This window comes from Triticum dicoccoides, chromosome 2B (genome assembly GCF_002162155.2).
Source record: "Triticum dicoccoides isolate Atlit2015 ecotype Zavitan chromosome 2B, WEW_v2.0, whole genome shotgun sequence".
Lineage (NCBI taxonomy): Eukaryota > Viridiplantae > Streptophyta > Magnoliopsida > Poales > Poaceae > Triticum > Triticum dicoccoides.
In genome coordinates this window covers 710,293,803-710,310,890 of record NC_041383.1, presented here as the reverse complement: position 1 = coordinate 710,310,890, position 17,088 = coordinate 710,293,803, and the positions used below count along the sequence as shown (strand labels likewise).

At 41.7% G+C, this 17,088-nt stretch overlaps 2 protein-coding genes across 3 annotated transcripts; one reads left to right on the top strand and one right to left on the bottom strand.

The window, feature by feature from the left end:
* The first annotated feature begins 1,108 nt into the window (after window positions 1–1,108).
* On the top strand, window positions 1,109–8,045 carry LOC119365785. The gene is made up of 20 exons (XM_037631428.1): window positions 1,109–1,355; window positions 1,472–1,560; window positions 1,980–2,089; window positions 2,172–2,226; window positions 2,574–2,662; window positions 2,867–2,933; window positions 3,015–3,077; window positions 3,211–3,381; window positions 3,482–3,575; window positions 3,659–3,738; window positions 3,847–3,919; window positions 4,006–4,049; window positions 4,192–4,259; window positions 4,490–4,575; window positions 4,677–4,834; window positions 4,918–6,229; window positions 6,417–6,703; window positions 6,793–7,011; window positions 7,101–7,257; window positions 7,390–8,045. Exons 1-20 carry the CDS (start codon window positions 1,244–1,246, stop codon window positions 7,689–7,691), a joined length of 3,636 nt encoding a protein of 1,211 aa, XP_037487325.1. The 5' UTR covers window positions 1,109–1,243; the 3' UTR covers window positions 7,692–8,045.
* A 3,436-nt stretch (window positions 8,046–11,481) lies between these two features.
* Window positions 11,482–17,016, bottom strand: LOC119365784 (S-(+)-linalool synthase, chloroplastic-like). 2 transcript variants are annotated; one of them, XM_037631425.1, is made up of 7 exons: window positions 16,700–17,016; window positions 14,739–14,964; window positions 14,126–14,498; window positions 13,708–13,926; window positions 13,180–13,318; window positions 12,417–12,656; window positions 11,482–12,255 (listed from the first exon to the last, which is right to left on the bottom strand). In XM_037631425.1, the coding sequence occupies exons 1-7, from the start codon at window positions 16,880–16,882 to the stop codon at window positions 11,983–11,985; spliced, it is 1,653 nt and encodes a 550-aa protein (XP_037487322.1). In that variant the 5' UTR covers window positions 16,883–17,016; the 3' UTR covers window positions 11,482–11,982. The 2 variants fall into 2 exon arrangements, with proteins under 2 accessions (XP_037487322.1, XP_037487323.1); XM_037631426.1 differs by lacking the exon at window positions 13,708–13,926 and having other exon boundaries at window positions 11,483–12,255.
* Window positions 17,017–17,088: the final 72 nt, after the last annotated feature.

The window sequence follows — 17,088 nt, the reverse complement described above, 5'->3', positions numbered from 1 at the left end:
GGGCGAAGAGTGGCTTGGATGTGAAGAGGGGATGAAAAGGTACGGCTAGATCATGAAACGTTGAAACTGAGGCGTCCCTCTCTCGCATGTCGGCTTGGTCTCTAGTGTTGTTTTAGTACAGCCGGGGAAATGACAGCTGGTTAATTAAGAAGGAAAGTACTCCCTCCGTACCATAATGTAAAACGTTTTTCAACACTACACAGGTCAGGGGGGAGTAGTAATTGAGTAATGTTCCATGCCCACTATCCATTTTTGAACATGGAAAATTATCAACCCCCAAAAACGTGCATCGACTTTAACTTATTGCAAATGTATTTGAAAATACAACTCAAAAAATAAACTTTGCACTAAAGCAAGTCATAGTTGAGACATTTTTTTTGGATGAAGAGAGTATACATTTAGATACATCTGTTTGAACGACAAATAAAATAGATCTGATGGAGTAAATAAATGATACTCCCTCCGTCCCGAAATGTAAGATGTTTTTATACAATATTATTAATGTACTTCGTACAATACTCCCTCTCAAATTAGTAAATTAATACAATATCACTAAAAAAAGTACCCCTTTGTAAAGAAATATAGAAATATAAGAGCGTTTAGATCAATAGGAGTACTACTACTTAGTAAATGCATTTGGCTTTAACCATTTTACCCTCTCAAATCTTAAATTAAAGAACGCGTTAGATACTCTGACCACTTGACCAGCACGCCTTAAACAAAGTCACTACCAGAGGACGCAAAATAAATTGAGGCATTGATCCCAAAAGCAGCTACAAATTAATGCCATTATGCCAACCTTAAACCACACCCAAAATAGAACCCAAGCAAAGAATCGCCCTTTGCAAATGTGTCAAACTGTCAATCACACGCTTGTACACACACACAAAAAAGCAAAATAAAAAGAAGATTTTAATTAAAGCACAAAAATAGCATCAAGACAAGGCAGTGCTCCAGTGGCAAGCTCACACAGAAGCAGAGAAAAATTAATGAGGAGTAATCAAAAGCTTAAGCCAAAAGGAACTCTCACTCTCACAGAACAGACCCTAAAAGGGCCCACCACTTCCTTTCACCCCCCCTCCACCTCCCCCGGCCCCTACCCTGTCCCCCCTCTTCTCTCTCTCTCTCTCACCATCCCGCCGGAATCTCGCCTCCGATCCGGCGGCACGCCCGCCACCGACACCGGCACCGGAGAACCGCCGGGCGCCGCCCCCAGAAGGTCCCCCGGAGGGCCGGGGCGTCCATGGAGTCGATCATAGCGCGGGCGCTGGAGTACACGCTCAAGTACTGGCTCAAGTCCTTCACCCGCGACCAGTTCAAGCTCAACGGCCGCACCGCCGAGCTCTCCAACCTCGGTCGGATCCCTGACAAAACCCTTCTCGCGTATGCCAATTCTGTTCGTGCCGTCGGTGCTAACTTTTTTTTGTTTCTGTCGGTTTTGGCCTTTTGGGCGTGATTTGGGGCGCTGCAGATATCAATGGCGACGCGCTGCACGCCAGCCTGGGGCTGCCTCCGTCTCTCACCGTCGAACGCGCGCGGGTCGGGAAGCTCCAGATCACGGTAAGGCCGCCTCCTCGCCTGCTTGTGCCTCGGTGTCGGTGAGCGGATTGCGGCGAATTTGTTGTTCAGAATGTTGTCAAGTTGGTGCTCTTGTGTCTGTCGGTGCTAGAAATTATGGTGAATATGCGGATTCGACTGTCATTGTTCTAAATTCTAGTCGCGTGTCAGAAATTTAGACTCAAATGTTAATTCTGTCAGTACTCTGTTTGGCATTGGCAGGAAACTGTGGCTCTTGTTAATTTCTTCCCTGTAGCCATAATTCTGTATCTTATAGATGGGTGGTCTCACACTTCTTGTGACATTCCAGTGAAGTCTCTTACTTGCAGTCAACATCAACCTTATGATCATAGGTAGTTCTGTATCACAATTGGCGGTGTATTTTCAGGTCTCACAGTTAGATTCTTTTATTATCACTACAGCTGCCATCGGTATCAAATGTGCAAGTGGAGCCAATTGTGGTCAACATTGATAAACTTGATCTCGTGCTTGTAGAGAAGGACGATTCAGAAAATCTTTCCGGCCCTACGAGGTTATAATTCTTCCAGCTTGTGATTTTGTGCCATCATATGACCATTCAATAACTGATGTTCTTTTCTCAACTCATTTATTAGCAACGCGTCATCAACAGCATCAACTAAAAGCACCGGATATGGATATGCTGATAAGGTTGGCTCCATTGCACTTGATGTTCAGTAGTCAGTACATGCGTATTCAAAAAATTTATCTGTAAGGCCACTCAGAGCTGCTTCTGTTAAATGATGATTATACTGTAAAAATCATCAAGGTAGTTCATGGTATTCATTTTAGTTTAATCTTTCTAGGCTTTGTGTTTCTGTTTTATGGTTTGGTTTTTCCTTTGTGTGCATGTCTGCCCCTTTTGTTTTAGTAATAATGGTAATTTTATAATTGTATACAACTGTTTCTGTACCATGGACCGAATGCAAATTTATCAAGCAATTTGCCCTTACAAAATCTGAAATACAAGTGGGCTTAATATGCTATACCGGGCTTAGATTGCAGATGGCATGACTGTACAAGTAGGTATCGTGAACCTGCTATTGGAAACACATGGAGGTGCTTGCGGGCAAGGAGATGCAACATGGTATGTTCTGATTACTTGTCTGCATATTCAGTTCTTCTTTTGCTGATGGCATGGTATGTTAACCTTTTTCTTCTGTCTTGAAAGACATTTAGGCCTTTTCTGGTGACTTATTGCATATTCTGTTTTTTTTCCTATTATTTGTTCCGTGAGTAAACTGGATGCAACATGCACGGACATCGATTTTAATTTCTAATTTCTTTTCAGGTCACCTCCGCTAGCTGCTATCACATTTCGTGATCTCGTACTGTACACAACAAACGAAAAATGGCAGGTATTCTTGCTAGATTAAAGTTGCACTTGAACATGTAAAATTGTCGTTTTCGGCCACCTGATTGAAATACCATTTATACAGGCTGTAAATTTGAAAGAAGCAAGGGATTTCTCCAACAGCACAGGATTCATTTATGTTTTCAAGGTTTAATACTCTCCTAGTTTATCCCAGCAAATTAATGTCTTCTTGTGTTGTTACCTAATGTACTGGGACATAATGAATGAGGACATAGTAAACGCAATTTCTGATCTCCCATATTTTCTGTCCAAATTCACAGAAATTGGAATGGCGGTCACTGTCAGTTGATCTTTTACCCCATCCTGACATGTTTGCCGATGCACGATTTAACTCTTCAAGCAGTCAAGATAACAAACGAGATGATGATGGTGCAAAGCGAATGTTCTTTGGCGGCGAAAGGTTTTTGGAAGGAATATCAGGGGAGGCTAATGTGAGTGTCTGGAATATGATTTGTCAACTTTGAGAATTTGTTAGTTGATGTTGGAAGTTCTGCCTGTCTTGGCTTGGCTTATAAATTTGTCGAACATCAGATAACTCTGAAACGAACGGAGCAGAACAACCCACTTGGCCTGGAGGTTCAGCTGCATGTTACTGAAGCTCTCTGTCCTGCTTTAAGTGAACCTGGTAAATGGTTATTGACAATAAAGCTTTAGCTTTTCGTTCAGTTCTTGTTTGTATCAGTCACACCTGAAAACGCATTTTGTCAGGTTTACGGGCGTTTCTTCGATTCATGACTGGGGTATCTGCGTGCTTAAATAGAGGAGATTTGGATCCAAAGTCTCAACAGGTTTGTCTCTCTCGTGTATTTATGACTGCATTCTTTGTAGTAGGATTATCAGACATATCACATATTGATATTCTTTGCATTCTCTTTTCCTTCTCCTATTTTGAACAGCATGCAGAAGCAGCAGGATCTTCCTTGGTATCCTTTATTGTAGATCACATATTCCTTTGCATTAAAGATGCTGGTAAGGACTAGCAACCAATCAACTTCCAATATGCTATTTATAGACATCTACTCACTTTCTCGTTAAAATTTTATTTGCGTTGACAGAGTTTCAGCTTGAACTTCTAATGCAATCGCTGTTCTTCTCACGGGTACATTTTTAGCTTGTCAATCTATCGAGTACTGTATGCTTTGCTAATTACATCAGTATTTATACTTTCTTGTCAGAGATTTTTTTTGTATCGTAGTCATCTAGTGACATGATGACAACTGTTTTTCTCATTATTTTTAAAGGCTAGCATTTCAGACGGGGAGAGTTCAAAAAACTTGTCTTGCATAAAGGTTGCTGGGTTGTTTCTGAGGTAAGATAGGTACCCTGTTTATAGTGACTAAACTATGCAAGTCATGAAGTTTATAGTCATTTACTTACTCTCTTAAATTAGATGGGAATCCAGTACAATTTATATCTATGCACTGCTTATGTTACTTTGGTAATGTTAACTTCTGATATAACAGTGATAGAGATTCTATTTAAGCTATGTATATAATACTCACCTTTGCTGGGTCTCATGTATGAATATTATTTCTACAGGGACACATTTTCTCGTCCTCCATGCACATTGATACAACCATCTATGCAAGCTGTTCCACAAGAACCCTTGCCTATCCCTGATTTTGGTGAATACTGATTATGCCTTCGCTTTTGTACTACTGCTTGTATCATATCAAGTTATCAACCATCTCTGGGCCTAATCTATTATATGTTACTTTATTATCAGGTCAAAATTTCTGTCCTCCGATCTATCCATTTGGGAATCAGTTCTTGGAATTCGCTGCTGGAATTCCTTTGTTTTCCCTTTATTGTCTCCAGACCACTCCTTCTCCATCACCTCCAAAGTTTGCTTCGAAAACAGTCATCACATGCCAGCCTCTTATGGTGTGTCTTCTTAACATTAACAGTGAAACATAATGTTCAACTTTTCTGTTTGATTAAATATTGCCTGTATTTTTGCATTTTAGGTGACCCTTCAGGAACAATCCTGCTTAAGAATTGCCTCATTCTTAGCTGATGGAGTTGTGCCCAATCACAGTGCCACAGTTGCTGATTCCTCAATTAACAGCCTGTCGTTTTCTCTCAAAGAGTTCGATCTATCTGTTCCGTTAGATGCTGAAGAAATTGCAAGGTGCAGTGGAACCAAGACCGCTTGCTCCCAGTCATCATTTTCAGGAGCAAGACTGCATGTAGAGGACCTACACTTCAGCGAGTCACCATCAGCAAACTGTTCACTACTAAACCTTGACAAAGATCCAGCTTGCTTCCTTCTTTGGGAATATCAACCTGTTGATGCCAGCCAGAGGAAGTGGGTTAGTAGAGCTTCTCATCTAAGCCTCTCGCTTGAAACCTCTAGTACTTCAAATGGACAGAGAGTAGTGAGGGATCCCTCTCCAAATGTGTTGAAATGTATTGAATTAGATGACATTCGATTTGAGGCAGCTATGGTTACCGCAGATGGTAGCCCTCTGTGTGATTTGCCACCCCCAGAGGGGGTTGTGAGAATTGGTGTTGCTTTCCAACAGTTCATCTCCAACACTTCAGTTGAGCAGTTGTTTTTTGTCTTAGGCCTCTACAGCTACTTTGGGCAGGTTGGAGAACGAATTTCAAAGGTTAGTAAAGGTAACAAGTCTGGCAAAGATAGTGAGCCTTCAGTTGACAATTTTCAGAAAAAACTTCCCAGTGATACGGCTGTGAGCTTAACTATGAATAGTCTCCAGCTCAATTTCTTGGAACATTTGTCAGCGGGAGACATACATATGCCCTTGGTTCAGTTTGGTGGAGAGGATCTCTACCTGAAAGTTTCTCATCGCACTCTAGGTGGTGCCTTTGCAGTCACAACTAACGTGATGTGGAGAACTGTCTCAGTAAACTGTTTGGAAGGAGAAAGTGCTACAATCCATGAGAATGGCACTGCCATGACGGGTGAACATAACGTTGTGGTATGTGAAAATGGGCATCCCAAGATGAGACCGGTGTTTTGGGTTGACCATCGTAGCAAACACCACGCTAAAGGTGCTCAATTCATTGACATAAACATCACTCATGTAATGCCTTATGACATGAGGGATATGGAGTGCCATAGCTTGAATGTATCATCGAAGGTATCTGGTGTCCGTCTCGGAGGTGGACTGAGTTATACCGAGTCTTTACTGCATCGTTTCGGTATTCTCGGGCCTGATGGTGGTCCAGGGGAAGGCCTCTTGAGAGGCCTGAAGGATTTATCTTCTGGTCCACTCGGGAAACTGTTCACACCATCTCACGTCACTGACAAGGAAGGCAAGCATCTGCAACTTTCTAGATTGTAAAAGCTCTACTTTAGTTACTATTAGTACTGAAACAATACATGGTGAAATGTTCAAGTCCTTATTTCAGATGGTGGATAAAAATCTTTGTTTCTTGTTTTGTTTCTTTTCTTGCATTGTTTGAAAAGTGTTTCTCATCCCGTTATCCCCTAATGTTACAGAAGCAAGATCCGAAGGCAATGACAGCAATTCGAAGTTTGATCTGGGGGTGCCAGATGATCTTGATGTGTCAGTTGAGTTAAGAAACTGGTTGTTCGCACTTGAAGGGACAGAAGAAGTAGGAGATTGGTCTTCTCCTCGTAGTGGTGATCCTATTAGTAGGGAAGACAAATGTTGGCATACAACATTCAGGAATCTGCACTTGTCAGGCAAAAGCAGTGACAGACCTAACTTGGGAGGTGCAGAGAAGGTGTTGGGCAAGAAGGCATTTCCAGTGGAGCGTTTTACGGTATATCCATGACAGCTGCACTTTTGTATTTCAATTTGGTGCTCGCCTTCTCTGTATTCTAATTGGCAGATATTTGGTGGCACCTGCAGGCTGGAATCGAAGGTTTACAGGCAATTAAACCTCGCTTGAGAAATCAATTCGTTGGAAATGGAAAATTAAACAATAGTCAGTCATGCAGTGGATTGAACAATTCAAGTGCTATTGGTGACCAAGGTGTTGATGTTGAAGCTACCATGGTCATTGGCAAAGATGATACTGGGGATGCCAAGTGGATGATGGATAATGTAAAGTTTTCAGTTAAAGAACCGGTAGGAACACTTCTTCCAATATTTGTCAAAAACTGTTGGGAATTTGCCACTGTTACACCTCAACTATTTATATCCATTTGAACGTGCAGATTGAGGCTGTGGCAAAAAGAGAAGAGCTGGAGCACCTTGCCATGATTTGCAGATCTGAAGCTGATGCTATGGGGAGGATCACTGCTGGAATTCTCCGTCTGCTTAAACTTGACAAGTCTCTTGGCCAGGGAACCGTAGAACAGCTGAGGAACCTAGGTATGGAATGAATTACTTTTTTTTTTGCGACAAATGGAATGAATTACTTTACATGGCCTGTTATTCTTTTCTTGCTGCTTTTCTTAAGGAGAAATGAGGTTGCACGTGTCTTACAAAGCTGTGCTGCTGCAGGAAGTGGAGGCATGGACAACATTTTCTCGCCTGGCAGGCTCAGCAGGCAGAACAGTTTTGGCAGCGTAAGCACCCCTAGGACTCCCAGGACTCCAATGTTTCATACAACCTCAAATGCGGCGTTGAAAGAGGCCCTGGAAGCGACAATTGCTTCGCTACAAAGCGACATCTCGGAATCCAAGGCCAGATGCGCGTCCCTAACCAGCACCGGAGACGAGAGCCGCGCGGAGGACATCAGGCAGCTGACCGACAAGCTGGAGAGCATGCAGTCCCTGGTGACAAGAATGAGAACTTTGATCTGAGCTGTAAATGTGTCATTTCCTTTGGGTGTACAGGCTGGGCAGTGGTACAAAAGTGGGGAGCGGCTAATGCTGCGATTTTTGCGAAATTATTCTTTTGTTTGTGTACATCTATATTACACGTTCCTTTGGGGTATAAAGGTGGAAAGGTGGAATAAAGGGTTTCCTGGATTATGTTTTGTAGCTGGAAGTCAGGGTGGGCAGCAGCAGCAGAAAATTTTGTAGCTGGAAGGATGCATAAAATGTAGCGGTGTGATCGAAGTAGTCGTTAGGAAGAATCGAACTGTTATTTGTATGTATGATGATATGCACATAGTGTTTTGGCAAATCCCATCTTTTATTTATTTTTGCTTAATATCCACTGGAGGCCTGGAGATTGTTTTCGCGGTGTGCATAGTCAAAGTTTCGGATGTTCTTCCTCACGAAATGTATAAACTAAGATGATTTGAAGGCAAATTTCATGCGAGCATTCCTTGTTCAGTTCTTTTGTCATTCCAGATTCCCTTAGAAACAGGAATGGAAAATGACCCGAAGGGGAACATATTATCTAGTCATTTTTCAATAGAAAAAAATGATACTACCTCCGAACTATAAAAAGTGTCGCGGTTTTGAACTAAACCCAGTTCAAAATTAGTTTGAATCTGCGACACTTATTTTGGATCGGAGGAAAATCCTAACAGGCGGCCAGAAAAAAAGAGAAGTGCATCGATAAACCTGGGTACATACGAACCCACTTAAAAAAACACATTTCTAAATGCTAAAAAAAATCTGATGAGCCTGGGTACATATAAACCCACTTAAAAAAACACATTTGTAAATGCTAAAAAAAATCTGAAAAAGGTTGCACATATACGTTTTCATGTTTTATGTGCGTGCATTAAGTTTCACAGAAAAACAACTTTTTTGTAGCCTGTGCAAACAAAAAAATGTGTCGTAAAACGCTATTTAGAAGCTCTAAAATTTGTCTTTTTTGCGGAGACAAAACGAAAAGACATTTTTTCAAAAAACTTAGTGCCGCGCACACACATATGCGAACATGTATGTGTGAAATTTTCTTTTGAATTTTTCGACATTTTAAAACGTGTTTTAAATGCATTTTTAAAAAAATGGGTGCATATGCCCATGGGTTCAGGACTTCAGGGCATGCTGACTCCCAGAGAAAACCCATATTTAAAGGAAAAAAACCCCCGAAAAACCAGTTTCTATGGCGCGGCGGCATTTTCTACGGGCTAGCCGACTACTCCACGCATTCAGGGTGGTAGTTGTTTGCTTCTGTGAATCGTGGGAAGGGAAGAGGGAGCCGGAGCCCGCCCATTTCTGAAACTGAACGAGGGAGGGAAAGGTTGTCGGTTGCCAGCGCCCCCCGGCGAGAGGAGGAGAGCGGCGGTTGTCCGGCGAGAGCGCACGCCGAAAGTCGGCGATCGGTTCAGGTCAGCACCCTGTGGGCTGTGGCTTTGCTCTTCTCGCCCTCGCTCGTTAGCCGGTGCTCTTTTCTGCCGCATCCCCCCCTAATTCTGATCAACAACACCTGCGGTGCATCAGTAGTGTTATACAGACAACGGTTACATTTGTGTTTGCACATGTTGATACGTGCTCGATCGATGATCTAGGTTTAAGCTTAAACGGGGATAATGAGTCTGGAAGTATGAATTTATTTTGGTCCTTCAGTAGTGGTATGTTCTTTTTTTAATATTTTTGGTTGGGTATTAAATCGAAAAGATTGTTCTTGCACGGATACATCATCTCTTCTTGGACTGAAATCTGGTTTCAACTTGTACTCAACTACTGATATGGGATTATTAATTTCTTACAATGCAGCCATGGAGCATCATCCTTATGAGCAACACGAGGAGGGTGACTTGAAGAAAGTGGAGGCAGAACATGATGGAGCTGACGGGTCATTCAAAAACGAGCACCACAAACGGTCCAAGGTCTGGGACGTACTGGCAGAGCCTCCTCTTGGAGACTGAATGTGGTTTCTTCTTGCACTGAACTACTACTGACATGGATTATTTCTTCTCACCGTGCAGGCGGCCATGGAGCATTCTGATGAGCAGCACAAGGAGGATGGCAGCATGGAAGTGGAGGCAGAATTGGATGGAGCCGACGGGTCACTCAAAAACAAGAGCCAGATTCAGTCCAGGGTCTGGGATGAGTTTGAGCCCATCTTTCTGAATGACAAGGTTCAGTTTGCACAGTGCCTGAGCTGCCACTTTCTGTTCAGCTGCAAAGGAGATAGCTGTCTGCGCCGGCACCTGGAAACCTGCCCGGCCAAACCGGAAGCGGTAGAGAGGCCACAGAAGGACTCCTGCTTCACAGATGGTAGCAGCTCGAGTGGCGCAACCGGTCGGCCTGTTCAAGGGGTGGCAGATCATCTATCCCTACCAGCATCAGATGTTCCAAACCTGAAGAAGAAGCAGAAGACCTCATCGATGAATACTGGGGACGATACAAGCGCCAGCAAGTTTGGTCAGGAGTCACCTTATCAAGATGTGGCCAAAATGATCATATGCCATGGTTATCCCTTGTCGATTGTGGAGCATGAAGAAATGAAAAGGATTTTCAAGAGCATCAACCCTGTGGCTAACAGTGTCTCTCGTAGTGATATGGAAGACCATTTGTTGGATCTATTTCAGAAGGAAAAGATGAATGTCAAGGATAAAATCGCGCTAACCTCGCGGCATGTCTCTCTGTCGGCAAGCATCTGGACTGACGATGGACCTGAGCCGACAGTAAAGTACCTCTGCTTGACAGCACATTTCATCGGTGAAGACTGGAAAGTTCACAGAAGAATAATAAAGTTTGGCATGTATTGGTGCTCACCTACTAATTTGGAAAGGACTATACACTGCAAGGAGGCCTGTGTTCCACAGTCTGAAAGTGGATCTTACAATGTCATATGGGATGCAATCAGAGATTGGAACCTTGACCAGAAGATATTGAGCTTCACTTCAGTTGGTGAAATCAAGAACGATGCGAATACCGCGAGGCTCAAGGCGATGCTCATGGAGAAGAGGTGCCTTCCCATCAGAGGCAAGCTATGCAACATCGCTTGCTTGGACGACATGATAAACAGTGTTGTCGCCGAAGGACAATCAGACATACTTCTCCTTATTGGTGATGCAGTAATGGACTTTTTTGTGGCGCATGCATCTTCACCATTGGCCCAGCAACAGCTTCTGGAGGCCATTTCACAGATGAGCTTGAAGTGTCCACAGGAAGATGCCAAGTGGTGGCATAAGTTTTATTTTAGGCTTGAAGTTCTGTTGCAATTCAAGAAGTTGTTTCCTGCTGAAGAAGTGCTGTCTCCAGAAGATATGGGAGTTATTGTGTCCATTTGCAAGATTTTGAGAACGTTTTATCATGCCATCGAAGTAATTTCTGGCCCGAGCTCTCCGACGGCAAACATATACTTTAACGAGGTATGGAAAGTGAGGACTGTTCTGCAGGAAGAAGCATCAAATGAGAATGTCGAGATTGCTACATTGGTCATGGTGATGCAGCACACATTCGACGAGTACTGGCAGAACTCATACGTGTGGTTGTCGATACCTGTTGTTCTAGACCCTAGATTCAAGATGAGCTTCATCGAATTCCGTCTGCGACGAGCTTACGGCGCAGGTTCAGCGAGCTACTTATCCGAAATACGCGACACGGTCCAGGAACTCTTCAGCGAATACTACAAACCGATGAGTCAGCCGAGTGGCGCCGTTGTTTCCAGGAGTGCAGATGATAAAGATTCATTGGAAGATTGGGATGAGCATCTCAGTAGACAGATGTATTCAGAGCTTGATGACTACCTTGCGGAGGGCCTAGTCCCAAGAGAGGATGATTTTGACATTCTGAAATGGTGGATGGAACATGCCACCAAGTACCCCACGCTTGCGGCTATTGCGCGGGACGTCTTAGCAATGCCGGCGTCTGCCGTTCACTCTGAAGCGGCATTCAGCATCACTGGACCGGTGATCCCGAAGCACCATAATGCGCTGAGCATCAGGACGATTGAGGCGCTCGTCTGTTCTCGAGATTGGATGAGATGAAATGGCGAAGATTCTATAAGCCACTCGACGCAACTATCATACATCCAGTAGCGTGATGCAACTATCTTTTGTAGAACTTTTGCATGTTCATGTGGGGTTAGTAACCTAGTTCCACAGTTAGGCTGTTCATTTTCATGTTTGACTAGATGTTACCTTCTAAATTTGTTATTTATATGTCACGGCCACAAAACCCCATTGCAATGCATAAGGTTGTACCAACTATCAACCTATTTGTATGTGCTAGCATGCATGATTCAGAAGAGCAACATCCTGGTGTAATCCTCAAGGATGGGGAGCCTCTGTTCGTCGTCATAGCCATACATGACGCGGACCATCCTTGCAAAGTTGAGTGATGCCCCGATGAAGGTATGCGATAGTGTTGACTTTGTCCCAGAGAAGCATTCCCTATTCAGATCCTGCCATTCACTCGCGATCATCTCCAGCATGTGCTTCTCCGCGTCACCATGAGGATTTTCTCTGTGGTACAACTCCTTGTAAGATCCGTCGAGCCCTTCTTGTGATTCATCCTGCATGGGGTGAAGAAAAATAAATGTCAGATCATGTCTAATTTGGTCAATGTTGATGTGGATGCGCACCCTCATGGATATGTACTGAACTAATTCATGTACGATTATTGGTAGTGCTAATCCTGCAGTCTTATGTGATAAAGTTCTTGGTGTGTTATAACCTTTGCACTGCCCATGTCATCCCAAAGCCTCATGATCTTTGCAGTGCAGGAGATGATCCGAAGCATGTGGTCGTTGTTGCCCTCTGTTAAATCATGCCCTAGCAAGAAGAAAAGATGCAGGAGTACTAGTGGTGCTCCTGAAGTGACGATACCGTTTCTTAGGTAGTCCTCTGATGTGGGGGCCTGATTAGTATATAGCCATTTTCCCTCAATCATGAATCCATCAAACAAAGCTGCCCACTGTAAGAGTAAAATGAAGGAAGGTAAGATGAATGCTTCTAGTGTAATTTCATTATATGTTCTCTTTGTAAATACAGTAAGGTAATTAATTGCTCATGCATTGTAACAGGAGCGTAAAAACTTTCTGTGCAATCAATGTGATTTACTTGACATTTTAGTGTTATAATGTGACTACTTATTAAAAATGGACTTTAGCTGCTAATTGAATCGGTAGTTTTTGGCTTGACAAAGAAAACGTGATTTTTTTATAAGAAAATAAGGCATGTACAGTTGAGATGGTTTTCAAGGAAAACCGGCCGGGAAAATTGTCAAACCCGGAAATGGAGAAGGTGGGGGTGGGGAGGGAGAGGGCAGACGAAGTAAAGGAACATAACACAAAAACTTGAGTATTTTTTAAGTAGGAGAGATCACTCACAAATTATATACTACACATAAATATGTGAGGTAGTAGTGTTAATATATTTAGCTCCTTGGGGAAGTTAAATTAAAGGAAAAAAATGAAGAATCATTCCAGTAGACATACAGCTTGCTTGAGATGAGTGATAGGGTTCAGTCCATGCTCTTTTCTAACCATAGCGGCTATATCATTTGTGACAGTGTAAAGAGCCCTGTAACATGATATCATGTAGCTCGGGAGTGAATCAACAGCAGCAGGATCCCACCTGTCAAAATGTGCAATCTGTGTGTGAAACTTCTATAAGACAATACTTTTATACCATGTATAAGGTCTTAACTAATCCATGAGTTTTTTATTCCATTAGCAAGGTAGATGCAATCTTGGGCATAAACAATCTCTAATATGCAATGTTTTCTCTTGTTTGTATGATTATAGAATAAATAATTAGAAAACTATTAATCTATATGAAGATCTTTCTCATAAAGACATAATGTTTATTTCGAATTAATCTTAACACATCTGATGCCAATTTAAAGTCTGAATATGCTGTTGGACATATATAATATGTCATTTATTTACAAAGTAAGGTGACTATATTGCCTCCCTAAAATAAATTAATCTTAATCATTATGGGAACAACAATGCAATGCTCACATTTTGATTGCCTCATTGAAAAGAGAGAGCTCATTTTGTGTGGCGACAAGATCAAAGATGTCATCCACAATGTAGACCATGGAGACGATCTTTGTGATCTCAATCCGATATCTAGAGAAGGACAAACCCTCAAGGACAGTCATGGGCCACATGAACCATTTAAGTACTTGGTCCCTTGCAAACGGTATTTCTTTAGCCAATCCCAAATCCTTCCACCATCTGTGTGAAAAGGAAGTTTTCACATAGTGAAAACCACTACTCTATTAATTGAGTGAATACTTGAGCAATAAAAATACTAATTAATAAAATTGGGCCAAGAGTTCTAGCGTTCCTCTCTTATCAAGAGAGTGAGCGTATTGAACATCTTCAACAAAATTAATCATGGAAGGAGAGTAGTTTATTATGTATATATCTATACCTCTTAACCTCTTGAATTTCCCTCTGATGCTGCAACTTCTTAATCTGAAACTCTGCAAGTGCCAGATCCTCAATTGATGTGTTCCTAGTGGGCAAGCTCTGGAGGTAACTCAGATGGTGCCTTGCCTTGTACTGCATCAGGCTCACATGATAGGGATGGTCTAGTGACCGCCTCACATATCTTGCAAGGCTTGGCTCCAAATACTTAATTGCAAGTCTAAGGTGCTTGCCCGAGAATTCATTTGCCTTGTACAGTGATGGTTCTCCCATGTTGAGGTATGACATGTCTTGCAAGCTCAGCATCCCTCTAATGTCTTTGGTGAGCCCATGGTTGAAATCACCATTATCATTTGTGAACTTCCGAAGAACATCGTCTGCCATGTTGTGGAGAAGGGGTCTTAGGCATAAGTCATACATAGTGACAACATACGTCCCAAGGGAGGTACTTATACGGTCCACAAGGAAACGCTAGAATTATTTTAGACTTGGCCACTTGAAGATTTTTTTACAGCAAAGTTATCACATAAAATTTATTTCATAGACCAAATAGCACTGAAGCTTCCCAAATTCTTGTGTTTATCTTACGTGACAGACTAAGATTTTCCTTTACTTACCTGCCGAAACATAATATCCAGCTTCTCTCATCAGCCTCAGTGAAAGGGTTGCATCAAGTAAATCATCACTATGAACGAGATCCACACATGCATCCATGACACTGTCGATCTCGTCTTGGAAATAATGATCGATGCAGAGGCGCTTGAGGTGATCAACAGTGGTCAACATGTCCCGTCTACTCATTGGATACTGATGCAACAACGCCTGAACATTCGCTAGGCTTTCCTGGTGTCACACAAAGAGCAAACTTCTTTTTTTCAAAATACATATAATTTATAAAAGTGCAATAGATATCATATATTATCTCAGTTCATAAGTAGATGACATTGTAAAAAAAACATGCATCAAAACTTCTCCAACTTTGATTATTAATATATGAAAAAATACTCAGGTTGGCCAGGCGATAACACTTACAATAATTTGTTTTTTCAATAAAAATACTTTTATGATACCTTAGGTTTATATTGTATTAACATATTATAAGAATTAACAATCAAAGACATATGCATATAAAAATTTGTGCTCATTCCAAAAATATGTCAATAATTTGTGAATCCAGTACACATCTTCTGTTTCTCATCAGTTCCGGAGTAGGTGTCACTCTAGGATGTTGCACAAACAAACAAAAGTTATCTTGAAAACAAAATCATGAATTGCTAGCTTGAAGTTAGGAGATTCTTTTGGTGGAATGTGACGTTCATGTTGACAACGAGACATTCGTGGTGAGACTGAAAGAGCTAGCCTCAGCACTAGCTTCGAAATCTATCCCTAAGGTAACTAGAAAATGGAGGTAAACATGCATGCTAATTGCATTCAAATAACTTTCCATGACAAACAACACTTCCTTCATCCTGGTTTATCCCCCCTCCCCCCCGCAATAATCAATTTTAGCGCGAATTGTTTGGAGGGGAAGTCTACCCTTTTTAATGGATTCGGCGAGTGCAATTTCTTTTCCTCCGAGACGACCCACAATTTTTACTTTTACTCCCCTTATATCTGTTTTTTAGTTAATTCAATGGCTTTTTTCATTGCCTTTCGGAATGAAACTCTTTTTTTAATTGGAAAGCTATATATTCTGCAAGAATGTTAGGCTGTCTATAAGGTTCTTTAACTTTTTCGATAGAAATATTAAATCTCTGGTTTACAGAGTTAATTCCCTTTTGTAGATCTTTCTCTAATTCTTCGATTGCTCCTTTTTTATTTAATAAATTTGGGAATCCAATATGGATTATGACGTGGATCGTATCGATTTCTTTTTGGATTTCTATATGTGTAATTACTTCGGAACTTGAACATGAGTCCATTTTTCTATTATGTGTAATTACTTCGGAACTCGAGTATGATTCTATTTTTCTATTCGAGCCCTTTTTCCTATTCTTTTGTATATAGTTCTTGATACAATCCCTTATTTTTTATCTTCCTGTAGACCTTCAGAATAATTTTTTGGTTGTGCGAACCAAAAGGAATGGTGATTTTGGGTTGTACCAAGTCTGAAACCAACTGGATTTATTTTTTGTCCCATATTTTTCTATTCTATATATTTTTTTACTGGGAATCGAAATCTTAGATGGATCTAAAGGTTATTTAGATTTCTTTCCTATATTTAGTACAATTGTTATACCCCCACTCCCCTATCATATTTTAGGTTTAATTTTGACCATAGGTTTAACTAAAAGATTATAAGTTATATGTCACAAAAAGTTATACTGTTAGATTCATATACTTGCAAGAAGTTTCGTGGTATTATTTTTGTGACGTACGACATATATGTTACTAGTGAAAACTATGGTTAAAATTTGAGTCAAGATACGAGTGAGACTAATAAACCCGAATGAAGGAAGTACGAAAATAAAATGATGCAAACGACTGTATTTCACGTTCTTGTACAACGTGACCCGTTAAGCAATACTAATACTAACTGTTACGATATGTAACAATTGTACGGCAACAATATCTATACCTGCAAGTCAAAATCATGCAACAGCTCATGAGACGCAGGCTCCCACCCGGGATATATCCCCGGTGAAGGGCGGAAGAAGCCACGGTTGCGACTGGTCCGGCCAACATTCCGGGCCACCGGTGAAGCCGAATGGAGCAGTGGCTTAGCGGAGCAGATGGAGAAGAAGGTAGGCGCAGCAGCCATCAGTTTCTTAATGAATGGTAGTCGGCTAGCTAAGTGTGGCGTGTCACGTACAGATGATACACTAAGTAGGCTAATTAGGTAACTTACTGGCCTGGATGATATGAGATGAGCATGTGCATCAGCTATGCCTTATGGACGGATGGAGGATATGAGTTATCTATGCATGCCTCCAGGTTTATATAAGGAGAGAGAGATCGGGGGGGACC

Bases quoted from the DNA above. Each gene is read 5' to 3' on its own strand.
- LOC119365785 (XM_037631428.1), top strand. From the start codon at position 1,244: ATGGAGTCGATCATAGCGCGGGCGCTGGAGTACACGCTCAAGTACTGG. The intron at 3,078-3,210 runs GTTTAATACTCT...CCAAATTCACAG, and splicing joins GATTCATTTATGTTTTCAAG to AAATTGGAATGGCGGTCACT. The intron at 7,012-7,100 runs GTAGGAACACTT...TTGAACGTGCAG, and splicing joins AGTTTTCAGTTAAAGAACCG to ATTGAGGCTGTGGCAAAAAG.
- LOC119365784 (XM_037631425.1), bottom strand. From the start codon at position 16,882: ATGGCTGCTGCGCCTACCTTCTTCTCCATCTGCTCCGCTAAGCCACTG. The intron at 14,965-16,699 runs GTATAGATATTG...GTGTGACACCAG, and splicing joins TGCATGATTTTGACTTGCAG to GAAAGCCTAGCGAATGTTCA. The intron at 12,256-12,416 runs GTTATAACACAC...CACCCCATGCAG, and splicing joins ATGACATGGGCAGTGCAAAG to GATGAATCACAAGAAGGGCT.